The sequence below is a fragment of the Halichoerus grypus genome, chromosome 2, assembly GCF_964656455.1.
Source record: "Halichoerus grypus chromosome 2, mHalGry1.hap1.1, whole genome shotgun sequence".
NCBI classification, from domain to species: Eukaryota; Metazoa; Chordata; class Mammalia; order Carnivora; family Phocidae; genus Halichoerus; species Halichoerus grypus.
In genome coordinates, this window is record NC_135713.1 from 124,065,362 (window position 1) to 124,083,034 (window position 17,673).

At 40.8% G+C, this 17,673-nt stretch overlaps 1 protein-coding gene across 2 annotated transcripts in view; it reads right to left on the reverse strand.

The window, feature by feature from the left end:
• DDX46 (DEAD-box helicase 46) overlaps positions 1–13,479 on the reverse strand; it is a 72,076-nt gene extending 58,597 nt beyond the window's left edge. For both annotated transcript variants that reach the window (XM_036084303.2, XM_078067497.1), the window contains exons 1-5: positions 13,270–13,479; positions 9,329–9,517; positions 7,461–7,604; positions 3,023–3,119; positions 612–777 (exon numbers count right to left, since the gene is read on the reverse strand). In XM_036084303.2, coding sequence (XP_035940196.2) covers positions 612–777; positions 3,023–3,119; positions 7,461–7,604; positions 9,329–9,517; positions 13,270–13,286 — 613 coding nt within the window. In that variant the 5' untranslated portion in view covers positions 13,287–13,479. The remainder of the gene's footprint in view (positions 1–611; positions 778–3,022; positions 3,120–7,460; positions 7,605–9,328; positions 9,518–13,269) is intronic.
• Between the last annotated feature and the right edge of the window lie 4,194 nt (positions 13,480–17,673).

The window sequence follows — 17,673 nt, forward strand, 5'->3', positions numbered from 1 at the left end:
GTCAAATAAATAAATAAAATCTTAAAAAAAAAAAAAAAAATATTGGGGCACCTGGGTGCCTCCATCAGTTAAGCGACTGACTCTTGATTTTGGCTCAGATCATGATCTTGCAGTTGTGGGATCGAGCTCTGAGTCTGGCTTCATGCTAAGTCTGCGTCAGATTCTCTCTCCTTCTCTCTGTTCCTCCCCCTACCCATGCACACTCCAGCTCTATTTCTCTCAAATAAATAAATAAATAAATCTTTAAAAAATATATTAAAAAAAAAATGGTTGGAGTGCCTGGGTGACTCAGTCGGTTAAGCCACGGGCTCCTGAGCCACCTGAGCTACCTTCGGCTCAGGTCACGATCCTGGGACCCTGGGATCAAGCCCCGTGTTGGGCTCCCTGCTCAGTGGGGAGTCTGCTTCTCTCTCTCCCCTCTGCCCCTCCCCCCGCTCATGCTCTCTCTCTCGCTAATAAAATCTTAAAAAAAAAAAAAAAGGTTAAAATGTTATGTATATTTTCCACAGTAAAAAATAGCCTAAAAATTCCCAGCATGAAATATTACTCATATTTCTAGAATATGCTACATGAATTGTTATATAGACTATTAGTCTAACAAATGAATATACCATCATCATCTTCTAAACTCCATTTTTTCCCTTGTTTCATCTCTTCAATTTCCTTTTTCAGTTCCCCTATGTTTTCCATGGCCTTTTTACGTTGCTCTTCTCGCCATTTTTCTACTCTTTCTTTTCGCTTTCTCATTTCTTCTTCCAGCTTATTCTGATCAAAGTTCTTGGGGAAAATGAGAGATACAGAGGGAAACAAAGATTAACAACTTTATTCCAGCGACATTCCAAAAAAATTCTCCAAATTATAAAAAAGGAAAAGGAAAAACAGCTGTATTTACAAACTCCTCAATTTAGACCAGATTTAGATCACACATCCTTTTTTTTTTGAGTGTTTATAGTAGCTTTATTTATAATAGCTCCCAAATTGAAACAATTGCAGGGACACATCTTTTAAATATACCCACGAATATACCAGCAAAACGAAATCACAATGAAAAGCATCTTCAACTAAGAAAGCAGAGAGACTTCAAACATGATAAACTAATCTCATTTTAATTTCAGGCAAGATGCTAACATGAATCCACTTTCTTCCTCAAACTAGAAACTAGATGAATTAACAAGGAAAATTCCCCAGTTATTAGTTATTCTCAACTTTAAATCCTCTAAACTCCTCAAAGATTGCCTCCATAAAAAAGAAATTTTCTATTACAAATTACTGAGTAAGTGAAAGCTATTTATCAACATGATTAAAGAGTTATGGTCTTTAAGTCTTTAGGTCTAATTTTCCTGGAAACAGCCATTCCAAAGACTTTATCAAGATGATTAATAATTCTCTGAAAAGGAGAAAGCAAACCATTTTCACAGGCATAAGCAGGAACTCAATGATTAAACATCATAGAAATAAAAAATTGACATATGCTGGGGTGCCTGGGTGGGTCAGTATGCTAAGCGTCTGACTTCAGCTCAGGTCATAATCTCGGGGCACTGGGATCGAGCCCTGCTTTGGGCTCCCTGCTCAGCAGGGAGTCTGCTTGTCCCTCTCCATCTGCCCCAGCCTCAGCTCATGCTCTGTCTCTCTCTCAAATAAAAAAGATTTTTTTTTTTTAATTTACATATGCTATCATTATAGATACGGAAATACATACATCAAAAAACAGTCAAAGAAAATACCACAAAATTTTAATGGTGACTTGAAACTAATATAACACTGGATGTTAACTACCCTGGAATTAAAATTAAAAACTTAATTAAAAAAAAAAAATTTAGGTCACCTGGCTGGCTCAGTCAGAAGGACACGCGACTCTTAATCTTACGGTCGTGAAATGGGTATAGACCCACATTGGGTGAGGAGATTACGTAAATAAATAAACTTAAAAAAAAAAAAGGTATACAACTCTTTTGGAGGGTACTTTGATACTATTTATCAAAATGTTAAATGCATATACCCACTGACAAAACCATTTCACTGATTCTAATTTACCCTATACTATATTTACAAAAGACATGTGTAAAAGGATTCATGTACCACTGTTCATAATGAGACTGGAAATAACCTAAATGTCCATTAAAGGTGATTTCTTTACCTTGTTTCAATAGAACACTATGCAGGCATTAAAAACAATGAGCTATATCTATATATGCAGTTACAGAAGATCTCCAATATATAACAAATGAAAACAAGGTACTCTATTTAAGTTGGATGGTGGGTACACCACTGTGTATTCTTCCTCGGACCATATATATTGATAAAATAATGCGTAATTTAAAAATGAACAAAAGCAGGTCACCTGGCAAGCTCAGTCAGTGGAGCCTGCAACTCCTGATCTGGGGGTTGAGTTTGAGCCCCACAATGGGAGTAGAGATTACTTAATAAAAAATAAATAAATAAATAAGGAACAAAAGCAAGGTACAGAATAGTACATATAGTATGATCATATTTTAAGTAAAAACAGTAACATATATAGATATGCAATACTTTTGAGGAAAAAAATCTTCTAATAGGGACAGCTTTCACTTTTTTATTTTACATACTATCATTTATCTCAAAATAAAAATAGGGATGCCTGGGTGGCTCAATCGGTTAAGCATCTGCCTTCAGCTCAGGTCATAATCCCGGGGTTCTGGGATCAAGCCCATGTCAGGATCTTTGTTCAGCAGGGAGTCTGCTTCTCCCTCTCCCTCTCTCTCTGCTGCTCCCCCTGCTTGTGCTCTCTCACTCTTTCTCAAATAAATAAATAAAATCTTTAAAAATAAATAAATAAAATAAAAATATTTAGGGGCACCTAGCTGGCTCAGTCGGTAGAGCATGGGGCTCTTGATCTCAGGGTCGTGAGCTCAAGCCCCAGGTTGGATGTGGATCCTACTTAAAAAAAAACAAAATAAACTATATAGCAATAAAAAACCCTGACAGTTTGTGATCACAGACACAAAAATCTGATATTATACAATTATTTAGTTAGTAAACATACGCCAGCATCTTTTTCTTTTTCATCCTCCTTGTCATCTTTGTCTTTTTTCTTCTCTTTAGAACTTTCCCCACTATCTGTTTTTTCTTTGGACCTAGACCTACCAAAAAAGAGAGAAAGAAACATCATCTATTTATGCTTGGAAACATTCACATTTAAAATACATTTAAAGGGGGCGCCTGAGTGACTCAGTCAGTTAAGTGTCCAACTATTGATTTCAGCTCAGGTTGTGATCTCAGAATCATGGGGATCGAGCCCCACGTCCAGCTCTGTGCTGAGCGTGGAGTCTGCTTAAGCTTCTCTCCCGCTGCCCCTCCCTGCACCCCACTTACATGTGCACGCACTCACTCTCTCTCAAAAACAAAATAAATAAATAAAATAAAATACATTTAAAGACTTGCATTTTACTTTTTAGGTAAGAAACTTCCAAAAGTCAACTTCACTTTTATACTAATAAACACCTTGAAAATATAATGAAAATTAAATCCTATAACATTAGTTACAAATATTATTAAATATTTGGCAATTTGGCCAAGAAAAAGTAGACCTATCATATAAAAATGACAAAATTTAAATAGAAGAGGTAAAATTTAACACACAGCGAAATTTACCAAAACAGTAACATTCTCCAAGATAATTTTTAATTCATTTAAAAATTAATAAAGTTTAGAGTGCCTGGGTTGCTCAGTTGGTTAAGCATTTGCCTTTGGCTCGGGTCATGATCTCAGGGTCCGGGGATCGAGTCCCGCATCAGGCTCCTTGCTCAGCAGGACGTCTGCTTCTCCCTCTCACTCTCCTTATATACTCTCTCTCCCCATCAAATAAATAAAATATTAATTTTTTTTTAAAGATTTTTTTATTTATTTATTTGAGAGAGAGAGAATGAGAGAGAGAGCACATGAGAGGGGGGAGGGTCAGAGGGCGAAGCAGACTCCCTGCCGAGCAGGGATCCCAATGCGGGACTTGATCCAGGGACTCCAGGATCATGACCTGAGCCGAAGGCAGTCACTTAACCAACTGAGCCACGCAGGCGCCCTAAAATCTTAATTAATAATGTTTAAAACCCCAAAAGGCCTTGCATTTCACCCCCATGTTTGGTATCTTGTAAGTAAAAAAGAATTTCTTGGGGCACCTGGGTGGCTCAGTTGGTTAAGCATCTGCCTTCTGCTCAGGCCATGATCTCAGGGTCCTGGGACTGAATCCTGTGTCAGGCTCCCTGCTCAGTGAGGAGTCTGCTTCTTCCTCTCCCTCTGCCCCTCCCCCTTGCTGATGCGCTCTCTCTAAAATAAGTAAATAAAATCTTTAAAAAAAAAGAAAGAAATTTCTTAATTTAAATGCAATCAATTCAGTCTTCTTCCCCCCTTTTAAAAAAATTGGTGCTTTTTAAACCTTCCAGATTTGATGAAGATATCCAGAGGTAAAGAAGATATTCTCTAGTATAAACTTTTTTTAAAAGTTTACAATTATGCCATCGAATTTGGTCTTTAATCTGCTTTTATGTACAGAATGAGGTAGGTGGTCCTATTTCATTATATTGTAGCAAATGTCCCTAGTAGCACTTTTTTTTTTTTAAAGTAGGCTCCACACTGAGCTTGAACTCACAACCCTAAGATCAAGACCTAAGTTGATATCAAGAGTCTAATGCTTAACCAACTGAGCCACCCAGGCACTCCCCCCGCACCCCAAGTACTACTTACTTAAAGAACTTTTTCCCACTAATTACACTGTCACCACTGTCATTTATTAAATGACCATATATGTGGGGATCTGTTTCTGGGCTCTTTACGTGGTTCCAATGATCTATTTGTCTATCTCTACACAAAAATCACATTTAATTTGACAACTTTATGACAAATTTTAATATCTGGCAGAGCAAGCCCTCCTATCTTGTTCTTCAAGATTGTTTACACCCTTGCATTTCTGATTTTATAATCAGTTTGTAAAATACTTTTCACGTATGCTAAGAACTTTTAAACATGAATATGGTTTGTTTTTTTGGTTTTTTTTAAAGATTTTATTTATTTATTTGACAGAGAGAGACACAGCGAGAGAGGGAACACAAGCAGGGAGAGTGGGAGAGGGAGAAGCAGGCTTCCCGCCGAGCAGGGAGCCCGATGCGGGGCTCGATCCCAGGACCCTGGGATCATGACCTGAGCCGAAGGCTGACGCTCAATGACTGAGCCACCCAGGTGCCCCAAACATGAATATGTTTTGAAATTAATAAAATGCTTTTCCTAAATCTACTTAGACAAGCATGACTTTTCTCCTTGAATCTTATTAATATAAATAATTACACTGATTGATTTTCACTCTCTTTTTTGAAGAAGATTTTATTTATTCATTTGAGAGAGAGCACAAACAGGGGGAGGGGCAGAGGGAGAGAGAAGCAGATACTCCGCTGAGCAGGGAGCCCACCACAGGGTTCAAATCCCAGGACCCCAGGATCATGACTTGAGCCGAAGGCAGACACTTAATGGACTGAGCCACCCAGGAGCCCCTGGACTGACTGATTTTCTAATGTTAAACCAACCTTCCATTCCTGGAATAAATCCAAATAGTTCATAATTATTTTCTTTATATATTTTTTGATTCGGTGTAATAACCTTTATGTTTAGGTTAAATATAGCCTATAATTGTCTTTTCTCATACTGCCCTTCTCAGGTTTTAATATCTAGGTTCTTCTCAATACATAACATGAATTGATGTTTCTTCTTTAAGTCTCTGTTCATCAAAAGCATCATTACAGAGCAAAAAGACAAACCACAGAGTAAAAGAATATATGTGCTATTCATATAAATGACAATCAACAACCATCCAGGGTATTTAAAAACAACAACAAAAACCTCCTTCAAGTCAATTTTTTTTTTTTAATTTTAATTTTTTTTTTGGAAGATTTTATTTATTTATTTGACAGCGAAAAGAGCAAGCACAAGCAGGGGGAGCAGCAGAGGGAGAGGGAGAAGCAGGCTCCTTGCCGAGCAGGGAGCCCGATGCGGGACTCGATGCCAGGACACAGATCATGACCTGAGCTGAAGGCAGACGCTTAACCGACTGAGCCACCCAGGCGCCCCTCCAAGTCAATTTTTAAAGAAACAACTCAACAGGAAAATAAGCAAAAGATTTTAACATACTTCAGAAAAGAAGAAATACAAATGACCAATAAACATATGAAGAGATGTTCAACCTCACTGGTCATCAAAAAAATACAAATTAAAACCACAATAATACTATGTCTAACCAATTAAAAAAATTAATGGGACTGACAATACCAAATACTGGGAAAGGTATGGAGCAACAGAATTATACTGCTCACTGGAATACAATTAGTATACCCCCTTTAGAAAGTATTTGGGATTATTCAATAAAAGTGAAGCTATGCTGGGGTGGCTGGATGGCTCAGTCGGTTGAGCAAGCGACTCCTGATTTCAGCTCAGGTCACAATCTCAGGTTTGTTGGGCTCCGCACTCAGCAGGGAGTCTACTGGAGATTGTCTCTCCCTCTGCCCCTCCCCCTGCTCGCGTGACTTGCGCGCACTCCCTCCCTCAAATAAATAAATTTAAAAAAATAATAATAATTAAGCGGGGCGCCTGGGTGGCTCAGTCGTTGAGCGTCTGCCTTCGGCTCAGGTCATGATCCCAGAGTCCTGGGATCGAGCCCCGCATCGGGCTCCCTGCTCCGCAGGAAGCCTGCTTCTCCCTCTCCCACTCCCCCTGCTTCTGTTCCCTCTCTCGCTGTGTCTCTCTGTCAAATAAATAAATAAAATCTTTAAAAATAATAATAATCCCAATAGGCATTATTATACTGACATTGATAAAAGTAAACTTTATAAAATAAAATTAATGACATGATAAAAACACTCATGATTAATATGAAGAATATACAGAAAACAGATACAAATTCATATATCAACTATCCTCTGTCACCACTTTAGAAACAGGCAAAAAACAAACCATTGAAAAGAGAAATATAAAGCATAAACATGCTCTGTCTAATAGATATAAATAATATCTTGAAATTGAATGGTACTGGCATTCTAAGGAAACATGTACATTTAACTTAACACAAGCAAAATTCATATCTATCCTGAAGAGCAATTCAGCAATGCATTATCATGAGTTAAAAAGTTGTCAGAAATGCTAAGAACATCATTTCAAAGGAAAAACAGAGTTCCTAAAAAGATGTTTATACAATATATTCCTGACCATTAACAGTAGGTATTAAATAAATAAGAGAACAATGTATTACGAATGTTAAAAGTAACTGAATCTAGTATTTTCCAATTGAATTACAGGCTTTATAATCTATTAAAACTCAACCAACAGTTGATGGTAGGAGCCAAAGTTAGTAATTATTTATAAAAGATGTTTTTAAAAAAAAGGAAGGAATAGGGAAGAGTCAGTTCCCAAACTGCATGAGAGATATAGTCCAACAATAACATTACCTATTCTCAGCTTTCTTGCTTTTATTGCCAGGACTAGAGGATCTGGATCGCCGGCCTCGGCTTCTACTCCTTGAGCGTCTCCTGTCTCGACTTCGAGATCTTCTTCGCTCTCGACTTCTGTCTCTCTCTCTACTTCTGGAACGCCTGAAAGGAGGACACTTTTCACTCATTCTATGACCAAGTAGAGTTTCTTTCAGATAATGGTTCTGTCCCATGTTGAAAGAAGCTTCTTTACCATTATTAAAGGCTGAGATTTCAATTAACCATCAAATCAGGTAAAAAGGGAACAAGTAAAGCCAATTCTTAGAAGTGATTAATGAAAAAAATGAGGATACTAATTCCAAAATGATTATTTGTTGAAAAACATAGCAAATCTGTGAAATAAATCTGTCTTTTTGAAATCTACGGTCTACAGGAGAAAATCTAAATTTCAAAGTCAGCCAAAACCTAAGTATAAGGATGGGTACAATGGGGCTATGGAAAGATCACATGTGAAGACTAGGAGACAATTTCTATTCTAGAGCTGATAGCGACATGACACATAGGGCAGATCAACTCTCTGGGTCACAGTTTTCTCATCTATATAATATGGAGACTCCACTTAGATAATCTCAAAATCCTTCTTGCTCTAAAACCTTGTAATTCTACTTTCACTCCTGAAAGTCAAAGACCAAATCTTAAAAAAATCAATTTCACTTAACACATACTTGACTGAATTATATGAAACCGTTCCTGGGACCACATAATATGAAACTAAGCACTATCCACATTTTCATAAATGAATATTTTCCCTGAGTACCATGTAATACCTTTGCAATTTCTCCTTCCAGTGTTTGCAAAAGTTTTTTCTGTGATCAGCTCACAGCACCTGTACAACCTTGTCTTCTTTCCTATTATAAGAAGAAACTTAGCAAACAATCTTTTGGTGTGGGGAAGATTATTTTTATTTACAGACAATGTTCTCCACCTCTAGAAAGGTTACAGCTGCTTGACTGGCGCCAAGGAATATGTAAGCAAGTAAAAGCAAAATAAAAATTAGGAGGTCCTTTTGTTTAAAACAGTTTTTTTTTAAGGGCGCCTGGGTGGCTTAGTCATCAAGCATCTGCCTTCGGCTCAGGTCATGATCCCAGGGTCCTGGGATCAAGCCCCGCATCGGGCTCCCTGCTCCACGAGAAGCCTGCTTCTCCCTCTCCTGCTCCCCCTGCTTGTGTTCCCTCTCTCGCTATGTCTCTGTGTCAAATAAATAAATAAAATCTTTAAAAAAAAAAAGTTTTTTTTTTTAAAGTGTCAAACAGGGACACCTGACTGGCTCAGTTGGTAGAGTACGTAACTCTTGATCTTGAGGTTGTAAGTTCAAGTCCCACATTATGTGCAGAGATTACTTAAAAATAAAATCTTTAAACTAAATAAATTAATAGAATCTTTTTTAGAAATTAAAAAATGGGGGGGCTTCCTGATTGGCTCAGTCGGCAGAGCATGTAACTCTTGATCTCAGGGTTTTAAGTTTGAGCCCCACGTTGGATAGAGATTACTTAAAAATAAAAAGCTTTAAAAAAATACCTTTTTTTTTTTTAATGTCAAACAGCAAGCAGGGCTTTTCCTCCTCCTGTTGGCTTTAGTGGCTGCTCTGAACACAGTGGTCAGCTCTCTTGGGACAGAATTAGAACAGAACTGCCTTGATGACATATTACCTCTGAGAGTCTTTGCTCCAGGCAAAGCACCTCTGGACCTAATCAAACGAGCTGGGGTCAAAGCAGAGTACCCACAAAAGGGCCACTAAATTCCAGTCCAAGTCATACTTTTGAACAAGCCCGACTTAGCTGAGAAGGCCCAATTTATCATGAGTCTTTAGGAGACTAATGTCTTACCTCAGGCGCTTCCGGTCTCTTGACCGAGATCTTCTTTTATCCCTGCTACGAGACCTCTCTCTCCTTCTATCTCTATCTCTGCTTCTAGACCGTCTGTCATCTCCACGTTTACTTCTTTTGTCTGAGGGTGAGCGACTTCTAGAACGACTTCCAGAGCGCCCCCTTGATGCTGATCGCTTCCGATAGTGGCTAAAAGGTTAAGTTCAAGATTAAGTCTAGCAAACACAAGTAGTAGCTTCTATTATATTTTAATCATATTTTCCCAAAAGATCTCAGCAGACAAACAATGATAGGACTTTTATTCATCAACTCTTAAAATTACGGGAAGGTAATGACCCCTGCAACTATAGTCCATGTAGACAGGGGAAAACTATCCTGAAAGGGAAGCAAGGACAGTAAAAAGAACAGACCAAACTCCTGCCTTTGGGCCCCAAGCAACTTGCATTCTGGTAAAGGAAGAGATGACAGCCAAGTAAAAAAATAAAAACATAATATGTCAAGTGGTACTATGGAGAGAAACACATCAGAGTAAATGAAAGAGAAAGGATGGGAGGTAGGAGGTTTGCTATTTTATACCAGGTGTTAAGAGAAAAACTTGCTAATAAACAGACATTTCAGAGGTTTGAAGAAAATAAAAGGAACCACGTAGATACAACGGGGAGAAACTTTTCAGGCAAAAGGCATCGCAAGTACAAAGTCGCTGAGGAGGAAGCTTGGCTGGTGTGTCCAAGGAACAGCAAGGAAGGCAGACGTGGCTGGGGCTGAATGACCAAGAAAAGTGCCACGAGATGAGGTCAGAAATACAGCAGGGTGGCCAAACAGGGAGGGCTCTGCCGAGTCTCATGGGTCATTCTAAGGACTTCTTTCACTCTGAGTAAGTTGAGAAGTTATTGGAAGATTCTAAGTAGAGGAGTAATGTTACCGCACTAATATTTTTAAAGCATTAGTCTGGCTGCTGGGGGAGAACAAACTGAAGGAAGGCAAGTGCAGAAGCAGGGAAAAGAGGTGGGAAGCTACAGCAACCATCCAAGTAAGAGAGTGGTGGGTTGGATGAGAATGTCAGGAGTAGAGTTTCTAGGAAGTGTCAAAATCTAGACATTTTGAAACTAGAACTGACTGATTTAAGTATTAATTCAATGCCAAGTGTGACAGCAAGGGAGAAGTTGTGGGTGTCTCTGAGATACTTGGCTGGACCAAGTAGAAAGATGAAGTTGCTATTTACTAAGATGGGAAGCCTGAGGGAGGATCACATATTGGGGGGGGGGGGATCATGATAGTAGGCACTCACATGGAGATGTACAGTAGATAGTTGAAATATGAGTCTAGAGTTCACAAAGGGAGTCATCAGTGTACAAAGGCTACTTAAAGCAATAAATATGGATAACATGGCTCGGGAATGAGTGCACCTCATTATCCCTCAAGCACCTGAAATTCGATGTGTAGAAACCCAAACTTATTACCTTTGCCTCCCCAAACCATTTATCAACCCAACTACCAGTCAGTAGTCTCAAAATATGTTATCTTCAATATTTTTCTCATTCTACACAACCAGTAAAACACCAAGTATCACCAATTTCACCTCTGTAATTCTCTTCACATTATATCACCTCCTCAGAGTTCCCACTGTCACTACTCCACATCAGAACTATGTAGTTACGGTATTTTAGAAGACCCCTGGTCTTCTCGCTTCTATTCGCTTTTCCCTGAAATCTGTTTTACTCATTGCTGCAATGGTAATCTTCATAAAGCAGAGTGCTGACCGCATTATATAAACATACCCACACATTTCTTACTCAAAATCTTCAAAGCCTCTCAAATTCTTACCTTCAAGATTTTATTTATTTGACAGAGAAAGAGAGAAAGAGTAGAAGCAGGGGGAGCAGCAGAGGAAGAAGGAGAAGCAGGCTCTCCACTGAGCAGGGAGCCCGATATGGGGTTCGATCCCAGGACCCTGGGATCATGACCTGAGCCAAAGGCAGACGCTTAACCACCTGAATCACCTAGGCACCCCTCAAAGTTCTTAACTTCAGAACTAAATCTACAGGGGCAACTGGGTGGCCCAGTCGTTAAGTGTCTGCCTTCGGCTCAGGTCATGATCCCAGGGTCCTGGGATCGAGCCCCAAGTCGGGCTCCTTGCTCAGCGGGAAGCCTGCTTCTCCCTCTCCCTCTCCCCCTCCTTGCGTTCCCTCTCTCGCTGTCTCTCTCTCTCTGTTAAATAAATAAAATCTTCTAAAAAATAAAAAATAATAAAAAAAAAAACTAAATCTACAATCCACCCACATTCTGGACCCAACTTCCTTTTAGAACCTACCTCCTACCACTTTTCTTCAACCCTTCATGACACCTACATACGTAGGCGAACTGGGCTCTTATTTCTGGAACACCTTGCTCCATCTCATCTCTGAGCCTTTCATAAGTACCTGAACTAACCTAGAGCACAAGCCATGCAGACAGGGGAGAAGGCTAAAGAGCTGGAAGAGGCCTCCTTGTGAAGGGCCCTGAAGGCTGTGCTTAAGAGTCTGACTTTATCTTGGAAGCAGTAAGAACCAACAGGGATGAAAAGAAAGGAATGACATAATCTTTATTTCAGAAATGTTACTCTAGCTGCAGTGTGAGGAATCTATTAGGAGAGCAAGATCACAGGAAGATAATCAACTTGAGGCAAGTGTAGCAGTCTGAGCACTAAATGATTAGGTCCTGGATTAAGTCAGGGAGAGCAGAAATGGAGACAGGGTGTAGAATCTTACTGGGTTTAGACAGTTTGAGAGAAAAATTAATCAAATAAACTATTGCTTCCAAGTTTCTGGTCTGAGTAGCCGGATGAATAGCAATGCCTTCAAGGAGATTTAAAAGACCTGCACAGGAATCCTCTGTAAATATGCAACTACTCTTTATCTTTATCCAGGTGATGGTTACTCAGTTTATGGATTTGCTAAATTTCATCTAGCTCTACCCTTAAGTTTTATCCATTTCCCTGAACATTCATTGTATCTCAATAAACTATTACTTATTATTTATAACCCAGATAAAAAAGATCTTTCATTCACTGCTAAATATAAAGCAAATACTCATCTTTAAGATAAAAACCTCAAGGTCCCAAACCACGTAACAATCTAAAGTTTTGAAGAGATATCAGAATTTTTAAGATTTTATTTATTCATTTGACAGAGAGAGACACAGCGAGAGAGGGAACACAAGCAGGAGTGGGGGAGGGAGAAGCAGGCCTCCCGCTGAGCGGAGAGCCCGATGCGGGGCTCGATCCCAGGACCCTGGGATCATGACCTGAGCCGAAGGCATACGTTTAACGACTGAGCCACCCAGGCGCCCCAAGAGATATCAGAATTCTAGTAAGACCTCCCAATCCACAGTTTTAAAAGGACAGAAAACACATAACAAAGAAATATACCTATCTGCGAAATTAATCTCCATGCAACAAGTATTTATTGTAGCCCACTAAAAGCCTAATCATTGTTCAATGTTGGAGGTGATGTAAAAATATTTGGCCTCCAGCTCCTTTCAACTGACTTGGGAAAATACCACACACGCACAAAGAACTAAAATAGACAGCAAGGGGCGCCAAGGAAACGTGGCAAACCCGAACTGGTAAGAAATTCAACTGGGATCACTACTGAGGGATCACGGTGGGCTTCGTGGAAAAGGCGGGATGTGGTGCCCAATCACTGACCCCCTGGAGGAGTGGTCCCGTTCCAGGGACTGCAACGGGCGACGGCAGTGCAGGGAACCCTGTGAGCGTCACCGGCCCAAGTACAGTCACTTCCTCGGCCGATGTCTCCCTGCCTCTCCGGTGGCCGCGGGCAGCGCCGGCCGCACGTGGGGCCGCACCGGTTCAGGCCTGGTCCCGCTGCCACCTCAACTCCCGCCTCTTTCCCCCAGCCCGAGGAAGCCGCCCGCCCGCTCGCCCGCTAAGCGCGCCGCCTCACCGTGACTCCCGGCCCATGCTGCCCGCCGAGGGAAAAGCGGCGCCCTTTGGGACAACGCGCAGAAGGACCGGACAAAGGAGGAGGCCGCGCAGCCCTCGGCTAGCCGGACGAGGAGCAGCACTACGGGGGAACAGCTGCTACAGCGGCGGCGGCCATCCGAAAGCAGCCAGCGAAAACAGGACGTGCTGGTGCCCGTGGCAAAGGGAAGGAAAAAGCGGGCCGGAAGCTGCTATCTCGCCACAGCGCCCCCTCTAGGCTGGAGGCCGCCCAGCGCCGGCCGCGCTGAAAGACGCGACCTCGGCGGCGTTTTCCGTGCAGTGCCTTGAAAGTTTGTGCCCTTTGGTGCGGTGGAGAAAGGCGCCTTGGCTTTGCAGGCCCTAGAAAGGTCTTTCCTGCAAGGGCCACCGAGGCGCCATATGCATCCCGTCCCCCTTAACCTGAGCTGAGTGGTGCTACCAACATCTCCATTCACTCTCATTTATACATTCATTCATTTATATGTATTGTTATGTGTGGGGCAAGTCTTGACATCCGGGGAGCTTACAAGTTAGTGGGGGATATAGACATAACTAAAAACACAAGCAAATGTAATACAAAAAAGAGATTGCGGCATAGGAGAGGAGTTCAGAAAGGGTTACTTGAGGATGTCACCTTTGAGGTGACATGTGAAGACTGAGTCGGAGTTAAGTTGGTGGAGAAGAGGAAGAGCCAAATATATATTCCTAAGATTATAATGGTTCTCAACATTGCCTGAGCTTGGAAGCTCTAAAAAAATACATGATGGGGGGCTCCTGGGTGGCTCAGTTGGTTAAGCGTCTGCCTTCGGCTCAGGTCATGATCCCACGGTCCTGGGATGGAGCCCCTCCGGCTCCCCCCTCACTGGCAGTCCGCTTCCTCTGACCCTCCCCGCTCTCATGCTCTCTCACTCACTCTCTCTCTCTCAAATAGTCTTAAAAAAAAATACATGATGCGGTATCTGGTTGGCTCAGTCTATAGAACATGCAGCTCTTGAAATCACCCCCAGGTCGGGTATAGAGATTACCTAAAAATAAAATCTTAAAAATGTATGTATACATGGATGCATGTGTTCCATATGGATATTGATTTACTTGGTCTGGAGTCCTGCCTGTGCACTGGGAATTTTTAAGCTTCTTAGGTGATTTTGAAGTACACTTAAGGTTGAGAACGACTCACCTAGTAGAACATACTGAAATGTTGAGTTGTTTTGACGCAAAGCTGTAACGCAGTGAAGAAAGAGGCTGTCATAGTTTACATGCTTCTGTACTATTTTACATTCTTTTTTTTTTTAAAGATTTTATTTATTTATTTAACAGAGAGAGAGATAGAGCAGGAACACAAGCAGAGGAGTGGGAGAGGGAGAAGCAGGCTTCCCGCGGAGCAGGGAGCCCGATGCAGGGCTCGATCCCAGGACCTGGGATCATGACCTGAGCCGAAGGCAGACGCTTAACGACTGAGCCACCCAGGCGCCCCAACTATTTTACATTCTTATACCTAAGAAAGAAAAGTTCTAGATTGTGATTGTGGTGGTTGAAAACTCAATGAACTGTTAACTTTAAATTGGTACATTTTACTGTATGTAAATTTCACCTCAATAAATTTGATTTAAAAAAAAAAGAAGAAACGGAGTTGACTCCACGATGAGCTTCTGCTCTTCTTCTCTGCCTTCCTGCCCATCTGTGGCAGCAGAAGCGTCCGTGCCCAGGATAAAAGAGGCTTGGGCTGATACCTGACAGAATGGACAGCAAGTATCAGAGCCACTCTACATTGCTTCTATGTGGGCTAAAGGTAACAAGTATGGGTTTCAATCTAAGAGAAATAGGAAACCACTAGTGACTTAAACATGGTGACACTGAGAAGTGGTCAGATTCTGGATGTATTCCAGAGGCAGCTCTCTAAACACTAACTGGTAAATTGGATGTGAACTGTGAGGGAAAGGGAGGCATAAAGATGACTCTGGGGCTTTGAACAGAGCTACTGTGGGTTTTGGTGATATTCTGGAGAAAGATGGAAGCAGCAACTTTGGCAGGGGATGGAGAGAAAAATCAGTGGATCTGGTAGAGTGATGGGATGTTTGAGCTGCCTGCTGGATATCCAGGGGATAATGGCCACATAGGAGATACAGGAGTCTGGAGTCCAAGGGAGAAATAGAACTTGTCTGAGAGGGGCGCCTGGGCGGCTCGGTCAGTTGAGTGTCTGCCTTCAGCTCAGGTCATGATCCCGGGGTCCTGGGATCGAGCCCTGCATCAGGCTCCCAGTTTGTGGGGAGCCTGCTTCTCCCTCTCCTTCCCATTCGTGCTCTTTTTCCCTAACTCATTCTCTCTCTCTCAAATAAATAAATAAAATCTTAAAAAAAAAAACTTATCTGAGACACAGGGGTCATAAGCATTTTATAGAATGTTGAAGAATGCGGGGGTCGCCTGGGTGGCTCAGTCATTAAGCGTCTGCCTTCGGCTCAGGTCATGATCCCAGTGTCCTGGGATCGAGCCCCATGTGGGGCTCCCTGCTCGGCAGGAAGCCTGCTTCTCCCTCTCCCACTACCCCCTGCTTGTATTCCTACTCTCCCTATCTCTCTCTGTCAAATAAATAAAATCTTTTAAAAAAAAATGTTTAAGAATGCAAATAAATAAAATCTTAAAAAAAAAAAAAGAATGCAGTATTTGAAGCCATAAAACTGAATGAGGCCAAGCAAAACTGAATGTTACAGCTGGAACAGATTTTTTAAAATCACATACTTGAATTTCGTTATTTTAATTGAGAAAACTGAGACTCTGGAAACAAAAACAAACTTAATCCTAGGTCACTAATCTTTTCGGAATCTAAACTGGAACCAGTAACCCACGCATCTGATACCCAGGCCAGACCTGTTTTCAAGATACATCATTTCTAACTCCCTCTTTAAAAAAAAAAAAAAAGATTTACTTGAAACAGAGGGAGAGAGACAGGGTGCAAGTAGGGGGAGGAACAGAGGGAGAGGGAGAGAATCTCAAGCAGACTCCCCACTGATCATGGAACCCTACCTGGGGCTGGATCTCATAACCTGAGATCATGACCTGAGTAGAAAACAAGAGTCCAGACACCTAACCAACTGAGCCACCCAGGTGCCCCTATAACTCCTCTTTAAGAGAACCCATTCATGTGACAATCCTGAAAGGCTTTTTATATTCACAAGATGTTTATGTAAAGTTCACAGCAATTCTATGTCCCAGAAAAAGCTGTTTTTAACTATTAGGGTGGGTAAAAGAAGTAATTATAGTCCAGTATGTCTCCAATACATAACTTTTAACAAAATGCCCTGACTTCCAAAGCAGATTTTGATTTAATTAACCCAGTTCTGTCTCATAACCCTCTTGTTGTTTTTAGTACCAATGGTGATGCACATACATCCATTTACACAACTAAATCAGACTAGAAAGCTACTGGTCGAAGATGTCACTTTTCAATCTAGTTTTAACCCATATACATTTCAAGTCCTTGAAATTTTTAACTAAAAAATTATTCCCAACACTAAGAAACTGCCATTTCCATGCAGTATTATTAAACATCCTTAAATTATTAGGAAGATGCCAACTGGCTGAATAAAGAAAAATGGCACCAACAGACATAGATATATTATAGCTAGCTCTTCTCTCTGAAAAGATTCGATAATGATCTGTAAGCACTAAAGCTTCGCATGTGTCAACTGGCTAAATGAGGCCTTTTTTTTTTTAAGAAACAAAAGAACAAAAAAAATAAAGTAAGAAACAAAAGTAAATATGTGCAATTGAAGACCACTAGTGTCTTCCCAGGGACTGGGAGGGGAAATGACAAATCCAAGGGTGCTTTCTAATTCTCCTCTAGATACTAGATTCATTAGGGAATCAGGAAGAACCTGTGTTTGTAATCTTATCCTAAGTCAGAGGAATACACTTAATTATAGTTATATTCTATTATTTTGGGATAAAGTAAAATGACAAAAATAAAGACTTTGGGGGCACCTGGGTGGCTCAGTGGGTTAAGCATCTGCCTTCGACTCAGGTCATGATCCCAGGGTCCTGGGATGGAGCCCCACATCGGGGTCCCTGCTTGGCAAGGAGTCTGCTTCTCTCTCTCCCTCTGGTGCTCCCCCTGCTTGTGTTCTGTCAAATAAATAAAATCTTTTAAAAAAAATAAAGACTTCGGGAATAATAAAGAAAAAGGTAGTATGTTTATAATTTCACAAGGATTAATCAAATAGGCCATAAAAAAATTTTAAGGAAATGTAATATTAAGCAATATAATGCTTAATGTTTTATAACCTTCCAAATATGATAGTGTTACCAAGTTATTTAAAAGGGTATTTATGATACTGGGTTGCAAACCCCAGTCAATTTTCAAATCCAATTTTTATACATACTAATCATACTA